The sequence below is a fragment of the Mustela erminea genome, chromosome X (assembly GCF_009829155.1).
Source record: "Mustela erminea isolate mMusErm1 chromosome X, mMusErm1.Pri, whole genome shotgun sequence".
Classification (NCBI taxonomy): Eukaryota; Metazoa; Chordata; class Mammalia; order Carnivora; family Mustelidae; genus Mustela; species Mustela erminea.
The window spans coordinates 62,819,082-62,837,018 of NC_045635.1; the positions used below are offsets into that span (position 1 = coordinate 62,819,082).

General features: G+C 38.1%; 1 protein-coding gene across 2 annotated transcripts in view; it reads right to left on the bottom strand.

Annotated features, from left to right (window-relative positions):
• Positions 1 to 17,272, bottom strand: part of ZDHHC15 (zinc finger DHHC-type palmitoyltransferase 15) — a 192,731-nt gene extending 175,459 nt beyond the window's left edge. Inside the window, exon 1 of one of the 2 annotated variants that reach the window (XM_032329658.1) lies at positions 16,877 to 17,272. In XM_032329658.1, coding sequence (XP_032185549.1) covers positions 16,877 to 17,012 — 136 coding nt within the window. In that variant the 5' untranslated portion in view covers positions 17,013 to 17,272. The remainder of the gene's footprint in view (positions 1 to 16,876) is intronic. The other variant, XM_032329659.1, reaches the window with a different exon arrangement.
• Positions 17,273 to 17,937: the final 665 nt, after the last annotated feature.

Genomic DNA, 17,937 nt, shown 5'->3' on the forward strand with positions numbered 1-17,937 from the left:
AATTTTTCCAAAGAAGACATCCAGATGGCCAACAAATACATGAAAAGATGCTTTACATCACTAATTATCAGGAAAATGAAAATTAAAATGACAATGGTGTATGTCACACCTGTCAGAATGGCTAGAATCAACAACACAAGGAACAACAGGTATTGGCAAGGATGTGGAGAAACGGGAACCCTCTTGCACTGCTGGTAGAAATGCAAACTTGTGCACCCACTCTGGGAAAGAGAAGGAGGTTCCTCAAAAATTTAAAATAGTTCTACACAAAGATCCAACAATTACAATATTAGGTGTTTACGCCCAAAATACAAAAATACTAATTCTAAGGGATATAGGCACACTGATGTTTACAGCAGCATTATCTAGAATAGGAAAATTATAGAAACAGCCCAATTGTCCAGCAACTTATGAATGGATAAAGAAGATGTGGTGTGTATATATACATAATGCAATAGTATTCAGCCATAAAAAGGAATGAAATTGTGACATTTGCAACAACATGGATAGCACTACAGAGTATTACAGTAAGCAAAATAAGTTTGTCAGAGAAAGAGAAATATCATATGATTTCACACATATGTGGAATTTAAAAAACAAAACAAAAGAGCAAAGGGGAATAAAATATAGAGGCAAACCAAGAAACAGCCTCTTAACTATAGAGAAGAAACTAAAGGTTACCAGAGGTGAAGTGGGAGGGGATGGGATAAATAGGTGATTGGGATGAGGAATGTAACATGTAACATAATTTAAGGGAACAGCAGATTGTATTAAAATTTTACCTTGAGACTAAAGAAAAACTAGAGAGAGGATCAGTAAGAAAATAGAGGACTTGAACAACATTATAAACCAATCAGTATAACAGATACCTGAAAACACTGAACCCAACAACAGAAAAATACACATTCTTCTCAAATGTACATGGAACATTTTCCACTTTAAACCATATAATATAATACAAAACAAATCTCAATAAATTTAAAAGATTGAAATGATACAAAGTTTCTTTTATGACACAATGGAATTAAACTGGAAATGAATAATAGTAAAAACTATAAAATTTAAAATATGGGGAAATTAAACAATAAGCTCATTTTAAAATTTATATCTAATCAGGATATGAAGGTCTTAATATTTTGCTATATTTACTTCATGTATTCTTAATTTTTTTTAATTTGAGTATGGTTGACACAATGTTTTATCAGTTGCAGGCATACATTGTGACTCAACAAGTGTATGTTTTGCTAAAAAATATACTATTAAGCAATGGATCAAGGAATAAATGACAAGTGACAAAGAAAATACTTTGAGATGAATGACTATATTAACACAACATACCAAATCTAACAGGATATACAGTAAAAGCTGTACTCAAGAGGTAAATTTATGGCTTTATTTTTTTTCTAAAGATTTTATTTATTTACATGAGAGAGAGAGAGCACAGAGGGAGAGGGAGAAGCAGACCTCCGCTGAGCAGGAGCCTGATGCAAGGCTCAGTCCCAGTACCCTGGGTCATGATCTGTACCAAAGGCAGATGCTCAACCGAATGAGCCAGGCAGGTGCCCCAAATTTATGGCTTTAAATGCCTACATTATTAAAGAGCAAAAATATAAAATCAATCATCTTACTTTATACCTTAAGGAACTAAAACAGAAGAGAAAACTAAATTCAAAGCTAGCAGAAGGAAGGATATAATGAAGACTTGAGAAAAACAAAATAGAGAACTCAAAAACAATAGAATTAATGAAACTGAAAGTTGGGACCTTGAAAAAAATCAACAGAATTGACAAACCCTCAACTAGCCAGGTCGGGAGATAGGACTCGAGTTACTAATATCAGAAATACAGTGGAGATAGCAATAGAGAAGTTACATAAATAGAAAGGATTATAATAGAATAGGATCAATTATGCATGAACAAATTGGGTAACCTAAATGAAATGGACAAATTCCTGAAAACACAGAAACTACCAAAACTGAGTTAAGAAGAAAGAAAATCTGAGCAGACACAAAAAGTAAAAAGATTGACTCAATAATCAAAAACCTCCCAACAAAAAAAAAAAAATCCAAGACCAGATAGATTCAGTGGTAAATTGTCCAAATACTTAAAGAATAATAAACATCCATCCTTCTCAAACTGTTAAAAAAAATCAAAGACAGAACACTTCCTAGCTTACTCTATAATGCCAGCATTACCCTTATACCTGTGGTGGATAAAGATATCACAAGAAAAGGAAACAACTTACAAACATCTCATGAATATACAGATGTAACACTACTGAAAAATTACCAGCAAACCAAATTCAGCGGCCTATTACAGGATTATACATCATGGTCAAGTGAGATGTATCCAAGAAATATAAGTCTACTTCAACATATGAAAATCAATCATGTAATACCCTACATTAAGAGAATAAAGGAAAAAAAAATACAATCATCTCCACTGATGCTAGAAAAGTATTTGACAAGATACCACAAACTTTTATGGATAAAAAATAGTCAAGAAACTAGGAATAATGCACGAGGTTTTCTTTTTCTCCACATCCTTTTCAATGCTTGTTGTTTCTTCTGTTTTTGATTTTAGCTATTCTGACAGGTGTGGGGTAATATCTCATTGTGGTTTTGATTTGCATTTTCCTAATGATGAGTCATGTTGACCATTTTTCAGGTGTCTGTTGGCCATGTGGATGTCTTCTTTGGAGAGATGTCTCCTCATGTCTTCTGCCCGTCTTTTAAATGGATTGTTTTGTGGGTGTTGAGTTGTATCAGTTCTTTATATGTTTTGGATACTAATCTTTTATCAGATATGTCATTTGCAAATATCTTCTCCCATTTAGTAGGTTGCCTTTTAGTTTTGTTGGTTGTTTTCTTTGCTGTACAGAAGCTTTTTATTTTGACATAGTCCCATAGCATATTTTTGCTTTTATTTCTATTGCCTCAGGAGACAGATCTAAAAAAATGTTGCCATGGTTGATGTCAGAGAAATTATTGGTTGTGTTCTCTTCTAGGATTTTTATGGCTTCAGGCCTCACATTTAGGCTTTTCTTTTTCTCTTATTGTGTTATGTTAGTCACTGTAGTACATCATTAGTTTTTCATATAGTGTTCCATGATTCATTGTTTGCGTATAACACCCAGTGCTCCATGCAATACATGCCCTCCTTAATACCCATCACTGGGCTAACCCATCCCCCTACCCACCCCCCCGAAAGACTGTTTGTTTCCCAGCATCCATCGTCTCTCATGGTTCATCTCCCTCTCTGATTCCCCCCCCCCCTTCATTTTCCCCTTCCTTCTCCTAATGTCTTCCATGTTATTCCTTATGGCTCTCTCTGCTTGACTTATTTCACTTAGTATAATCCACTCCAGTTCCATCCATGTTGATGCAAATGGTGGGTATTCATCCTTACTGAAGGTTCAGTAATATTCCATTGTAGATATGGACCACATCTTCTTTATCCATTAGTCTGTTGAAGGGCATCTTGGCTCCTTCTGCAATTTGGCTATTGTGGACATTGCTACTGTGAACATTGGGGTGCATATGGCTCTTCTTTTCACTACATCTGTATCTTTGGGGTAAATACCTAGTAGTGCAATTGCTGGGTCGTAGGGTAGCTCTATTTAACATCTTGAGGAAACTCCATGCTGTTTTCGAGAGTGGCTACACCAGCTTGCATTCCCACAAACAGTGTAAGAGGGTCCCCCTTTCTCCATAACTTCACCAATATTAATTGTTTCCTGTTTTGTTAATTTTGGCCATTCTGTGTAAGGTGGTATCTCATTGTGGTTTTGATTTGAATCTCCCTGATGGCTAGTGATGTTGATTATTTTTTCATGTGTCTGTTAGCTATTTGTATGTCTTTTTTGGAGAAATGTCTGTTCATGTCTTCTATCCATTTTTTTTTACTGGGTTATTAGTTTTTTGAGTATTGAGTTTGAGAAGTTCTTTATAGATCTTGGATATCAGCCCTTTGTAATGTCATTTGCAAATATCCTCTCCCATTCTATGGGCTGCCTCTTAGTTTTGTTGACTGTTTATTTTGGTGTGCTGAAGCTTTTTATGTTGAAGTCCTTTTAAGACATGTCTCCAAAGGCAAGTGAAACAAAAACATTTAGGCCTTTAATCTAGTATGGAAGTTCTTCAAAAAGTTTAAAATAGAACTACACTGTGATCCAGTAAGCACACTACTGGATATTGACAGCAAAAATGCAAAAACACTAATCCAAAAAGATACATGCATTCCTATGTTTATTGCAGCATTATTTAAAACAGCCAAACTATGGAAGCAGCCTAAGTGTTCATCAATAGTCGAATAGCTAAAGATATGGTATATATTTGTTCAATGGAATATTATTCAGCCATAAATAAGAATTAAATATTGCCATTTGCAACAAAATGGACAGAGGTAGAGAATATAATGCTAAGCAAAACACGTAAGAGATAGACAACAAATACCTTATGATTTCATTCATAGGTAGAATGTAAGAAACAGAGCTAGCAAGCACTGGAAAAAGAGAGAGAGAGAGAAACCAAGAAACTTGACTCTTAACTAAAGATAAAAAACTGATGGTTGCCAGAGGGTAGGCTGGGGGGAGAAATGGGTGAAATAGGTGATGGGGATTAAGGAGTGCAAGTGTGATGATGAGCATGGAGTAATGTATAGAATTATTGAATCGCTATATTGTATACCTGAAACTAATATAACATTTCATGTTAACTATACTAGAAATAAATGTGTTTTTGAAAAAAGAAATTAGGAATAGAAGTGAACTTTCTTAACTTGATAAAGGGCATTTATGAAAAACACACAGCTAACAGTATACTCAATGAAAAAAGACTAAAAAGTTTTTGCTTCAGATAAGAAACAAGGAAAGGATACCTGTTTTTACCACTTCTGTTCATGTTGTACTTAAAGTTTTAGGCAGTGCAATAAGACCAAGAAAAAGAAAAAAAAAACAAATTGGAAAGAAGGAATGAAATTATTTCTATTCACAGATGATGTGATCCTACTGTATAAATAATTCTAGGGGCGCCTGGGTGGCTCAGTGGATTAAGCCGCTGCCTTCGGCTCAGGTCATGATCTCAGTGTCCTGGGATCGAGCCCCGCATTGGGCTCTTTGCTCAGCGGGAGCCTGCTTCTCTCTCTCTCTCTCTCTGCCTGACTCTCGGCCTACTTGTGATCTCTCTCTCTGTCAAATAAATAAATAAAATCTTTAAAAAAAAATAATTCTAAGGAACAACTGAAAAACCTCTTAGAGCTAATAAGCAAATTCAGTGAAATTACAGAATATAAGATCAAGAGTACATAGTTTTATTTCTGTGCAATAGCAAAGAAAAATCAGAAAAGGAAATTTTTAAAAAGATTCTGAACTGAGATCCCAGGAGTTAAGATGGCAGAGGAATAAGGAAACTTAATTTCACCTGATCCCTGTAATTCAGCTAGGTAGTTACCAAATCATTCTGAACAAATGTAAAATAAATCAGGTATCTGAGAACAGAATTTCTGTAATTCTACAAATAGAAAAGTGACCACTTTTTGGAAAGTAGGAGGTCTGGAGCTATGAATCTGGGGTGATACATCTGAAGATACGGAAGAGGGGCAGGAGCTAGCTTAAAGAAACCACTACAAAGTATTTGAGCAGTGGAGTGCAAAATCAGAACTTTTATAAGTCTGCTACAGTGTGGAGCATCCATGGCTTAAAGGTGAGCAGGTGGTGAAGCAGGGCAGAATCTCAGGTGGGACAGTGTGGTATTGTGATCCCTGGGATCACAAGAACAGGGGTGACTGAATGTGGCAGTTTCCAGGCTTCAGAGTGGGGAAACCAGTTGAAAATGGAGGGTCTAGGCACCAACTTTCTGCTCAGTGTTGCCATAAGCTGCAAACTGCTACAAGGTCAAGAAGCTATTCTCCAGGCAGAGGCCCAGCAAAAGGCAGAAGTGCAGTGAGACTCCCCTCCCTCCCCCAGGAGGAATGGTGTGGGTTCACACCACAGGAGTCCATAAAGTTCGAAGACTAGAAACTGTGACATGTGCCTGAGATAAAAATGCCCAGTCACAGGCTGAGTGAACACAGAGTTCAAGCAGAAACCAGGGAGACAAGAGAGATTGACTGCTTATCTGTGAGGGCTCACTGAAGAGTCAAGTAGCAATATTTAAGCTCCGGGGCTAGAGGTCGGGGTGCTGCCATTTTAATCTCCCCCTTTGGTGCTGAAAGCCCTCAGGGAGGAAAACAGCACCGCACAGTACAATCTGCAGCCCCTTACACTGAGCCCACCCTCTGGCAAGGGGAACGCAATTCTACCTGGGCATGTACGTCTGAGAATCAGTGTAACAGGTCCCTCCCCCCACAAGAACAGTAGGAACAATTCACTGGCATGAAGTTTACTGATCATAGAGAATGGCAATCCTTCAGTACTTGGGAGAAACAAAATATGGCATTCATTTTTTATTACTTTTTTAATCACTATTACTATTATTCTTATATATATAGCATATATACATATATACTATTATTATTACTATATATACTATTTTTACTATTATCTTTTGTCTTTTAGTTTTATTTTTCCAGCTATTTTCTTATTTTTTAAATTCTTTTTTCATGTTTATCTTAACATTATATATATATATATATATATATATATATATATAAAATTTTTGGTTTCCTTCATTGTATTTTACTGTGTTTTTATATATATAAGTTTTTCTCTCTTTTCTACTTTGAGGTCTAGTTTCCTTTATCAAACAAACCAAACAAACCAAAATCCCCCAGGATCTAGTTTGTCTTGTTTTGCTTTACTTCTTTTTTGGCTTTTTTATTATTTTGATCTGGTTCCATTTTCTTCTGGTTAGTTTTGTTTGTATTTTTCTGGTGTTGTTATTAATTTTGCTTTTTCTCTCTCTTTCTTTTATTCATTTCTGGACATACTGATGAGATGAAGAAACTCAACCCAAAAGAAAGAACAGGTAGAAGTACTCACTTCTGGGAATTAATCAATATGGTTATAAGTAAGACATCAGAACTAGAAATCAGAACAAAAATTATAAAGACACTGGCTGGGATGGAAAAAAGCAGAGAAGACAGTAGAAAATCCCTCACTGTAGAAATAAAATCTAATCAGGTTGAAATTAAAAATGCAATTCCTGAGATGCAGTAAAAAATGGAGGCTCTAACAGCTAGTATAAATGAGACAGAAGACAGAGGCAGGGATGTAGAAGTCAGGGATATATAAAACAAGGAAGCTGAGAAAAGAGAGAAACACAGCTATTAGAACATGAAGGGAGAATGAGAGAAATCGAGATACCATAAAGCAAAATAATATTCAAATAATAAGGGACCCAGAAGATGAAGGGGGGCAGAAGGTTTATTTGAACAAATTATAACTGAGAACTTCCCTAATCTGGGGAAGGAAACAGGCATTCAAGTCCAGGAGGCATACTGAACCCCCCTCAAAAATCAATAAAAATAAGTCAACACCTTGACATACAATAGTGAAACTTGAATATTTCAGAAGTAAAGAGAAAATCCTGAAAGCAGCTCTGGAAAAAATCCTTAACCGACAAGGATAAAAAGATAAAGCTGGAAGCAAACCTGTCCAAAGAGACCTGCCAGGCCCGGAAGGACTGGCTAAGTGGGAAAACTCTGCAGCCAAGAATACTTTATCCAGCAAGCCTGTCATTCAGAATAGGAGAGATAGTTTCTGGGAAAAACAAAACTAAAGGAATTTGTGAACACTAAACCAGCCCTGCAAGAAATATTAGAGGAGATCCTCTGAGCAGAAAGAGAGCCCAAAAGTAACAAAGAACAGAAAGGAACAGATACAATCTACAGAAACAGCTTTACAGGTCATAAAATGACAGTAAATTCATATCTTTCAATAATTACTATGAATGAATATGGACAAAAAGCTCTAATCAAAAAACACAGGGTATCAGATTGGATTGAAAAACAAGACCCATCGAAATGCATTGTATAAGAGACTCATCTTATAACCAAAGACACTTTCAGATTGAAAGTAAGGGGGTAGAGAACAATTTATCATTCAAATGGACATCAAAAGAAAGCTGGAGTAGCCATACTTATATCTGACAAACTAGATTTCAAACCAAAGACTGAAATAGGGAATTAAGAAAGACACTATATCATAATAAAAGGGTCTATCCAACAAGATCTAAGAATTTTAAATAGTTATGTCCCTAACTAGGGAGCAACCAACTGTATAAACCAATTAATAACAAAATTTTTAAAAATACTTTGATAATAATACAATCCTAGTAGTGGATTTTAACACCCCACTCACAGCAATGGACAAATTATCTAAGCAGAAGATCAACAGGGAAACAAGGGCTTTAAATGACACACTGGACCAGATAGACTTTACAGATATAGTCAGAGCATTTCATCCTAAAACAACAGAATACATATTCTTCTCCAGTGCACATGAAATATCCTACAGAATAGATCACAAATCAGATGTCAACTGGTACAAAAAGACTGAGATCATACCATGCATATTTTCAGACCACAGTGCTTTAAAACTTGAACTTAATCACATGAGAAAAAATGGAAAGAACAAAACCACATGGAGGTTAAGGAGCATGCTAGTAAAGAATGAATGGGTCAACCAGGGATAAAAGAACAATTAAAAAAATACATGTAAACAAATGAAAATGAAAACAAGATAGTTCAGAACCTTTGGGATACAGCAAAGGTGGTCCTAAGCAGGAAATAAATAGACATAAAGGCCCTTCTCAAAAAACAAGAAAAGTCTCAAATATACAACATAAACTTATACAAAAAGGAGCTGGAAAAAGAACAGCAAATAAAGCCAAAATCCAGGTGGAAAAGAGAAATAACAAAGATTAGAGCAGAAATCAATGATACAGAAAGAAAAAAAAAAAAGGACAGATAAAAGAAACTAGGAGCTAGTTCTTTCAAATTAATAAGATAGATAAACCCTTAGCCAAATTTATCAAAAAGAAAAGTGAAAGGACCCAAATGAATAAAATCAAGAGTGAAAGAGGAGAAATCACAACCAACACTGAAGAAATACAACTGTAAGAGAATATTATGAGCAATTATATGACAACAAATTAGGCAATCTGGAAAAAACGGACGCATTCCTGCAAACATACAAATTACCAAAACTTAAACAGAAAGATACAGAAAACCTGAACAGACTCCTAATCAGCTATGAAATTAAAACAGTAAGGGGGCGCCTGGGTGGCTCAGTGGGTTAAGCCTCTGCCTTCTGCTCAGGTAATGATCTCAGGGTCCCGGGATCAAGTCCTACACTGGGCTCTCTACTCAGCAGGGTAACTGCCTCCCCTCCCCGCCCCGCCTCTCTGCCTCTCTGCCTACTTGTGATCTTTCTCTCTGTCAAATAAATAAATAAAATCTTAAAAAAAAAAAAGAAATTGAAACAGTAATAAAAAATCACCCAATAAACAAGAGTCCAGGGCCAGATGGCCTCCCAGGGGAATTCTACAAAACATTTAAAGAAGAATTAATACCTTTTCTTCTGAAGCTGTTTCAAAAAAAAGAAAAAAGGAAAATTTCTACAAGGGAAGCATTACCTTGATCCCCAAACCAAAAAAGGAGCCCAGCAAAAAGGAGATTTACAAGCAATATCCCTGATGAACATGGCTATAAAAATTCTTACAAAGATACTAGCTAACAGGATCCAATAGTACACTAAAAGGATTACTCACCACCACCAAATAGGATCTACTCCTGGGCTGCAGAGGTGGTTCACTATTCACAAATCCATCAGTGTGATACACCACATTAACAAAAGAAAGGACAAGACCATTATAATCCTCTCAATAGATGCAGAAAAAGCATTTGACAAAATACAGAATCCTTTCTTGATAAAAAACCCTCTGCAGTGTACGGATTGAAGGAGCATACCTCAATATCATAAAAACCATATATGGAAACCCCACCGTGAATATCATCCTCAATGGGGAAAAACTGAAAGTTTTGTCTTAAGGTCAGGAATATGACAAGGATGTTCACTCTCACCACTGCTGTTCAACACAGTACTGGAAGGCCTAGCCTTAGCAATCATATAACAAAAAGAAATTAAAGGCATCTAAATTGGCAAAGAAGAAGTCAAACCTTCTCTTCCCAGACTACATGATGCTCTATGCAGAAAACCAAGAAGACTCCACCCAAAAATTTCTAGAACTGATACAGAAATTCCACAAATTAGTAAGGCATAAAACCAATGCACAGAAGTCAGTTGCATTTCTATATAATGACAATAAGGCAGAAGAAAGAGAAATCAAAGAATTGATCCCATTTACAATTGCACCAAAACCCCTTAGATATCTAGGAATAAACATAACTGAAAAGGTAAATGATCTGTACTCTGAAAACTACGGAATACTTATGAAAGAAATTGAGGAAGACACAAAGAAATAGAAAAACATTCCATGCTCCTGGATTGGAAGAATAATGTTAAAATGTCTATACGACCCAAAACAAATCATCCATTCAATGGATGAAATGGAATGATTCCAATGGATGGAATGATGGAACATACCATCAGCATTTTTTACAGACCTGGAAAAAAACAATCTTAAAAGTTGTACGGAAATAGAAAAGACGCCAAATAGCTAGAAGAATGTCGAAAAAGAAAATCAAAATTTGAAGCATCACAATTCCAGACTTCAGGTTGTATTTACAAAGCTGTAATCATCAAGACAGTATAATACTAGCACAAAAACAGACATAGATGAATGAAAGAATCCAGAAATGGACCCTCAACCCTATGTTCAATTAATCTTTGACAAAGCAGGAAAGAATAACTGAGGAAAAAAGACAGTCTCTTCAACAAAGAGTGTTGGGGAAAATTGGACAGCCACATGCAGAAGAATGAAACTGGACCATTTCCTTCTACCATACATAAAAATAGACTCAACATGGATGAATGTCCTAAATGTGAGACAGCAATCCATCAAAATCCTAGAGGAGAGCACAGGCAGCAACCTCTTCAACCTCTGCAGCAGCAGCTTCTTGCTAGACATGTCTCCAAAGGCAAGGGAACGAAAAGGCAAAAATGAACTTTAGGACTTCAAAATCAAAAGCTTTCACACAGCAAAGGGAACAGTCAACAAAACCAAAAGACAACCAACAGAATGGTACAAAATATTTGCAAATGACATATCGGGTCAAGGACTAGTACCCAAAATCTATAAAGAACTTATCAAACTCAACAACCAAAGAACAAATAATCCAGTCAAGAAATGGTCTGAAGACATGAGCAGACATTTCTCCCAAGAATACATACAAATGGCTAACAGACACATGAAAAATGCTCAATATCCCTTGGCATCAGGGAAATACAAATCAAAACCACAATGAGACGACACCTCACACCAGTCAGAATGGCTAAAATTTTTTTAAAAAGTCAGGAAATGACAGATGTTGGTAAGGATGTGAAAAAAGGGAACCTTCCTACACTGTTGGTAGGAATGCAAGTTGGAGCAGCCACTTTGGAAAAGAGTACAGAGGTTCCTCAAGAAGTTTAAAATAGAGCTACCCTATGACCCAGCAATTGCACTACTGGTTATTTATTCCAAAGATACAAATATAGTGATCCCAAGGGGCATTTGCACCCCAATGTTTATAGCATCATTATCCATAATAGCCAAATTGGAAAGAGCCCAGATGTCCACTGACAGATGAATGGATAAAGAAGATGTGGTGTGTGTGTGTGTGTATACATACACACACACACACACACACACATATATATATGTGTATATATATACATATATACATACATGCAATGGAATATTAGGCAGCCATCAAAAAGAATGGAATCTTGCTATTTGCAATGACATGGATAGAAGTAGAGGGTATTATGCTAAGCAAAAGAAGTCAGTCAGAGAAAGACAATTATCATAGGATCTCACTGGTATGTGGACTTTAAGAATGATCATATGATCTCACTGGTATGTGGACTTTAAAAAACAAAATGGGTTCATTTGCACCCCAATGTTTATAGCATCATTATCCATAATAGCCAAATTGGAAAGAGCCCAGATGTCCACTGACAGATGAATGGATAAAGAAGATGTGGGGTGTGTGTGTGTGTGTATACATACCACATCTGTGTATACATACACACACACACACACTTATATATGTGTATATATATACATATATACATACATGCAATGGAATATTAGGCAGCCATCAAAAAGAATGGAATCTTGCTATTTGCAATGACATGGATAGAAGTAGAGGGTATTATGCTAAGCAAAAGAAGTCAGTCAGAGAAAGACAATTATCATAGGATCTCACTGGTATGTGGACTTTAAGAAACAAAATGGGATCATAGGGGAAGATAGAAAAAAATAAAAAATAAAAGAAGACAAAACCAGAGAGGGAGACAAATCATAGGAGACTCTTAAGGATAGGAAACAAAAGCATTGCTGAAGGGATAGGGGGTGCACAGATGGGGTAACTGGGTGATGGAAATTAAGGAGGACATGTGATGTAATGAGCACTGGGTATTATATAAGACTGATGAGTCACAGGTCTGTAACTCTGAAACCAATAATATATTTTATGTTAATTAATTAAATTTAAATAAAAAATGTTTAAAAATGGGCAAAAGACATAAACAGACATTGTTCAAAGAAGATATACAGATGCATCATATTCTTTAACTCTGACAACAATGCTCTAAATGGCATATAGTAGATGCTAAGGAAATATTTGTGGTATAAATGAACAACCATATAAGGAAGGAACCATGTGAGGCAACATTGGTTGAGAAAGAGTAGGCAAATTGCTGCAGATCTCCTAGTTAGTAAGTGGCAGAATTCAAACTTTAAAAGACAAAAATACCACTTTTGGCTTGAGTTCTAACCTGAAATTACAGATAAAGACATCAGGTTCTATTTCTAGAAAGAAGGTCCTTAATATTACTTTTTGAGTCATATTGAAATTTAAACTGTTAATTTGGTTGTGTTGTTTTGGTTTTAAACAGCCTTGACACCCAATTCCCCACTATTTCTTAAACAAGTGACTTAGGAAGATTTGATTTAACCTCTCTGAAACCAAGGTTTCAGAAAATTGTAAAATGAAGATGACAGAATGAAGGTGGGGCCAGAATTTGAAGTGAAGGCTACCTTACTCTCCTGGTTTTTAAATAATGGTAACTGATGCAAAATGTTAAGAAAACACTGTGCAGACCAAATAAAATACATCTGCAGGCGATATTTGGCCCACTAGTTGCAAGTTTTGCCTTCTGTATTTGTTTTTTTTCTAAAGATTTTATTTATTTATTTGACACAGAGAGGGAGAGCACAAGTAGGCGGGGGGGGGGGGCTCCCCACTGAGCAGAGAGCCCGATTTGGAGCTCAATCCGAGGACCCTGAGACCATTACCTGAGCCGAAGGCAGAGGCTTAACCCACTGAGCCACCCAGGCGCCCTGCCTTCTCTATTTGTTAAGAGAAGGCAGAGAGTTAGGACACTATAGTGGTTAAAGCATGGACTATGGAACCATATTGCCTGGGTTGCCACCCAAGTTGGGCCATTTACTAGCTCTATGACCCTAGGCAACCTTTTTCATCTGTCTGTACCTTAGTTTTCTTATCTTTAAAATGGGAATGTACCTTAGAAGGTCGTTATGAGAATTGAGTTTGTGTGTGTCGGCGGGTGGGGGGGAGGGGGAGGCATGGGGGGGAGGGGGAGGCAGGGGGGGGAGGGGGAGGCATGGGCGGGTGTACGTGCACAGGCACCATTTAAAACAACACCTGGCATATAACAAGCAATCTGCAAATATGTTAAATAAAGCAAAATTTAAAAGCTCTAAGCTTCCTTTAACTATTTTCACTAATTCCAGTTTGATATTTGCCTCAGTTTACACATCTGTAAAATGGGGACAATAAAGGTACCTACTTTGTATGGTTATTATCAGGACTAAGTAATTTAATATAGAGAGAATTAAGATATCTACAGTATTTACATTGTCTAGAACGGATTAAGCACTATGTAATTGTCAGCCATTACTATTATTAATTTTTAAAATGAATGCTTGGCTAAGCTCATGTAAGTCAGTACTGCAAAACTTTAAAATATGCTTAGTAGTGTTTACATGATGGCACTGATCCTAAGAAGCAAAGCCCATAGTATAATACTGGAGCTGAAATTTTACCCCAGTAGTCAATCATTCAAAAAAGCTAAGTGGTGAAGTCTGAGAACAGTAAAACCTCCCAACCATTGCATAGCCCACTTAATACTCATCAATAAAGCTGAGGTTTATTGTTGAGGTAAAGTTTGAAATAAACTTTGAGATAAAAAGGAAAAAGCCTAAATTTGCATCTATAAAGGCAACTAATTGAATTTATTTTTTAACATCTCAGTACATTTTCTTTCTTTTTTTAAAAAATTTTATTTATTTATTTGACAGACAGAAATCACAAGTAGGCAGAGAGGTAGGCAGAGAGAGAGAGAGGAGGAAGCAGGCTCCCTGCCGAGCAGAGAGTCCAATGCAGGGCTTGATCCCAGGACTTGATCCCAGGACCCTGGGATCATGACCTGAGCCAAAGGCAGAGGCTTTAACCCACTGAGCCACCCAGGTGCCCCTCAGTACATTTTCAGTAATAAATCTAAGAAGGAGAGATAGAAAATTCAAACTCCCATGCACAGTTAGAAGAAATTTTTATACTGGGAAACACAGTTAACTCCTGGCTCCCTACTTAATCTCCACCTACCTGGAGTAAACTATTATTTTGTCTAATATGTAAGAGAAGGAAGTTGTAAGAAGGGTCAGGTCCTGGGGTTGGATAAAACAACACCCTAATCATAATTTTTAAGATGTTAAGAGCCTAGTATAAAGAAATAAAGATATTGTGGAAGGACTTGACAGTGCATAGATGACAAATGGGACAAATAAGATTCCTAGTGTGAGGAAACCAGAAATAAGTTGGAACTTCATACTGAATGAATGGGGATCATTGCAGGACACATGTTGTGAAGTTAGAAGTTGTATTTCTTATACTGAATTGACAATAACTAATAGTGAATCTCCTTTGAGAAGAGATGGAAATTCTTCAGTGGGAGAGGATAGAGGCAAGGGGAGATCTCAGTTGAGCAAAAGAGAAGGTCTGTTGTGAGGAGACAGGATATAATATAAAAACTCCAGGGCACCTGGGTGGCTCAGTTGGTTGAGCAGCTGCCTTTGGCTCAGATCATGATCCTGGACTTCCAGGATCGAGTCCCGCATCGGGCTCCCAGCTCCTTGGGGAGTCTGCTTCTCCCTCTGACCTTCTCCTCTCGCATGTTCTCTCTCACTCATTCTCTCTCAAATAAATAAATAAAATCTTAAAAAAAAAAACTCCATTGTGAATTTGTAAGAACACCATAAAACCTTTAGTGATAAGGATAGGTGACTGGGGTGATACAACTGGGGAACATACAGGATAGGATGTTGTGGTTAAGTGTCAGGAAATACTGTGGAATTCTAAGTTTGAAAGCACAAGATATGATGTGGGAACCATTTTCTAGATAAGGGGATGGAACGCTCTATAATGTGACAGGACAGGGTACAAGAGGAATTCTAGATTTATAAAAGGGATGGTCTAATAAAACAGGACAAGACATGAGGCTCCCATGGACTGGGAAGGATATATTAGAAATCCCAGTAGAAAAGGATGGTGTTTTCCTAGTTTGAGAAGACAGGGGAAAGACAACCCTAGAGGGAAATAAGATAAAATAATAATAATAATAATAATAATAATAATAAAAATTTAGAGAAAGAGGATGGCAAAATGTGGGGCTAACAATAAAAGAGAACTGCAGGAGGTGGGGAGTAGTTTTCAAAAAAGATAACAAGGGGGGAGTATCATTAGAAAAGTAGTGGCCCTTGGGGGGCTGTATGAGATGTTGTGGAAAGTCTTATGGAAAGGTAAAGAGGACACTAATATGAGAAGAGAGTGGACAGGCATGACTATATTGTGATAAAAGCAGGGTGCCTAGTATGAGATGTGAGAAAATAATGTGAGGACCCTAATGGAAAAGAGTGAATGCTCCTCAAAACAGGAGAGCAGAAGACTAAAAGGAACCCCTTTTATTCTGATAAAATCAGGGGCTTTAATGTGAGAGGACAGGACAAGTTGTATTGTAGGACTCTCATTCCACTGGAGAAGATGACAAAATGGTAAAACCCCCAGGGAAAGAGAATAAAAGGACCATTTTCATTTTGTGAAAAGGGGAGACAGTGGGATAAAACAAGGCATACTGTGGGGTCTTAAGTGGGAGAAGCTGTGAAGCACTTTAGCCAGTGTGAGAGGATCATGGAAAAAGGATGAATTCCAGTGTTGGAAAAAAGAGTGCTAGTAAGAGAGTACAGGAAATGTTTTGGGCTTCCTTAGTAGGAAGGAATGCGAAAATGTGGGGCTCCTAGTTGGATACTTTGGTGGGATTCATAGTGCAAGCAGTTTAACGATACAGGGTGTTCTTTCTCAATTCTGTAGGGTGGGAGCCCCCAGAACGAGAACACCAGACACAAGTGGTTGTCCTGTATGAGAAAAGGGGGCTCTAGTGGAAAGTGCCAGGAGATTCTTGTGGGTATGGCCAGGGAATAAGGGAAAAAACCCTCAGTGGGAAGCGATGGCAACATGCTGGGACACTCGTGGGAAGACTGTGAAGAAATACTGTGAGAGGTCAAGGCTGAAGACGAGAAGTTCTCCCGAGAGCTAAGAACAAACAACTCCCTTCCCTCAAAAAAAAAAAAAAAAAAAAAAGCCCTGCAGCGTGAGGGCTAAGAACACGGGGAGGGAGACGCCAGTGTGAAGGGTACAACAGACAATTATGCTGGAGCATAATTTCCCCACCGTAGGTGCCCAGCTCCACTTACCCAGGCAGAGTTCAAAGACGTAGGCGTAGTAGGACCAAAGCACAACGAGGACAATAACGAGCACTGGCACCCAGGAAAGTACTCGGCGGCAGCACCGTAGACCCCCGGACAGAGCCATCTTCCAGCTCCGCCGCATCTTTGGATCGAAGATCGACCGAGCAGGCCTGCCAGCGCTGAGTCTGAACTGCCCGGCAGGGAGCTGGGAGGCAGGAAGGCACGCTGTGCGGCGCTCCACTGCCTAGCCTGGCGGGAACCGTCTCAAGGAGCAGATACCACCTGTAAGGCTGCGGGGCAGAGCGCGCCCTGCCTGGCACGATGGGCGTGAGTCTTGGCGAGGAGGAACTGGCCTTGTTGGAGCGGAAGGTGATCCGCCCGGCAGTCGAGGCTGGGCACGCTAGGAGGGAATGCAGCCCCTCCCCTTTCCTCCTCTTCCACACCCTTGCCACAGCGCTACAGGCAGAGCTAGACCTCTGCAAAACGGTGAAGCGCAAGAAATTTGGGTCCGCCCATCCGCTTTTACTGCACTGCGTCCCCCCACCCCCCATCTCCTTTCTGATCTCTTTCTGGTTTTGTTGTTGTTGTTGGGTTTTGTTGTTGTTGTTGTTGTTGTTTGTTTGTTTTGTTTTTGGGCTCTCTGTTTTTCCCCCCAACACAAACGCGGGAGCACACGTACACGCTGTACGAAAGATGCCAGCCATAGCCTCTCAAGACTGAAAGGTTAACCAACCCCATCCTCCCACTGCCGCTTGAACAATGTGCTTAACGCGTAGTGCCGCAATCACTGCTTAGGTAAGTCAGTTCACAGGACGCTCTCTCCTTCCTTCTCCTCCTCCCTTACCCCTGAGTTTAGCTTCGTCCATTTTGGTATGGAAAAACGAACGAAGGGAACTTTAATTCTGTGAGGGGTCAGGGAAAGACGCAAAGGTAGTAATATTTAAACAGCTTTAATAGCAAATGTTTGCTAGGCAGACGAGAGGGGAAGGATCTTTCAGATAGAGGAAGTAACGTTTGCAAAAGCATAGAGTCATAAAAATCCAAAAGTGTCCAAGGAACAACTAATA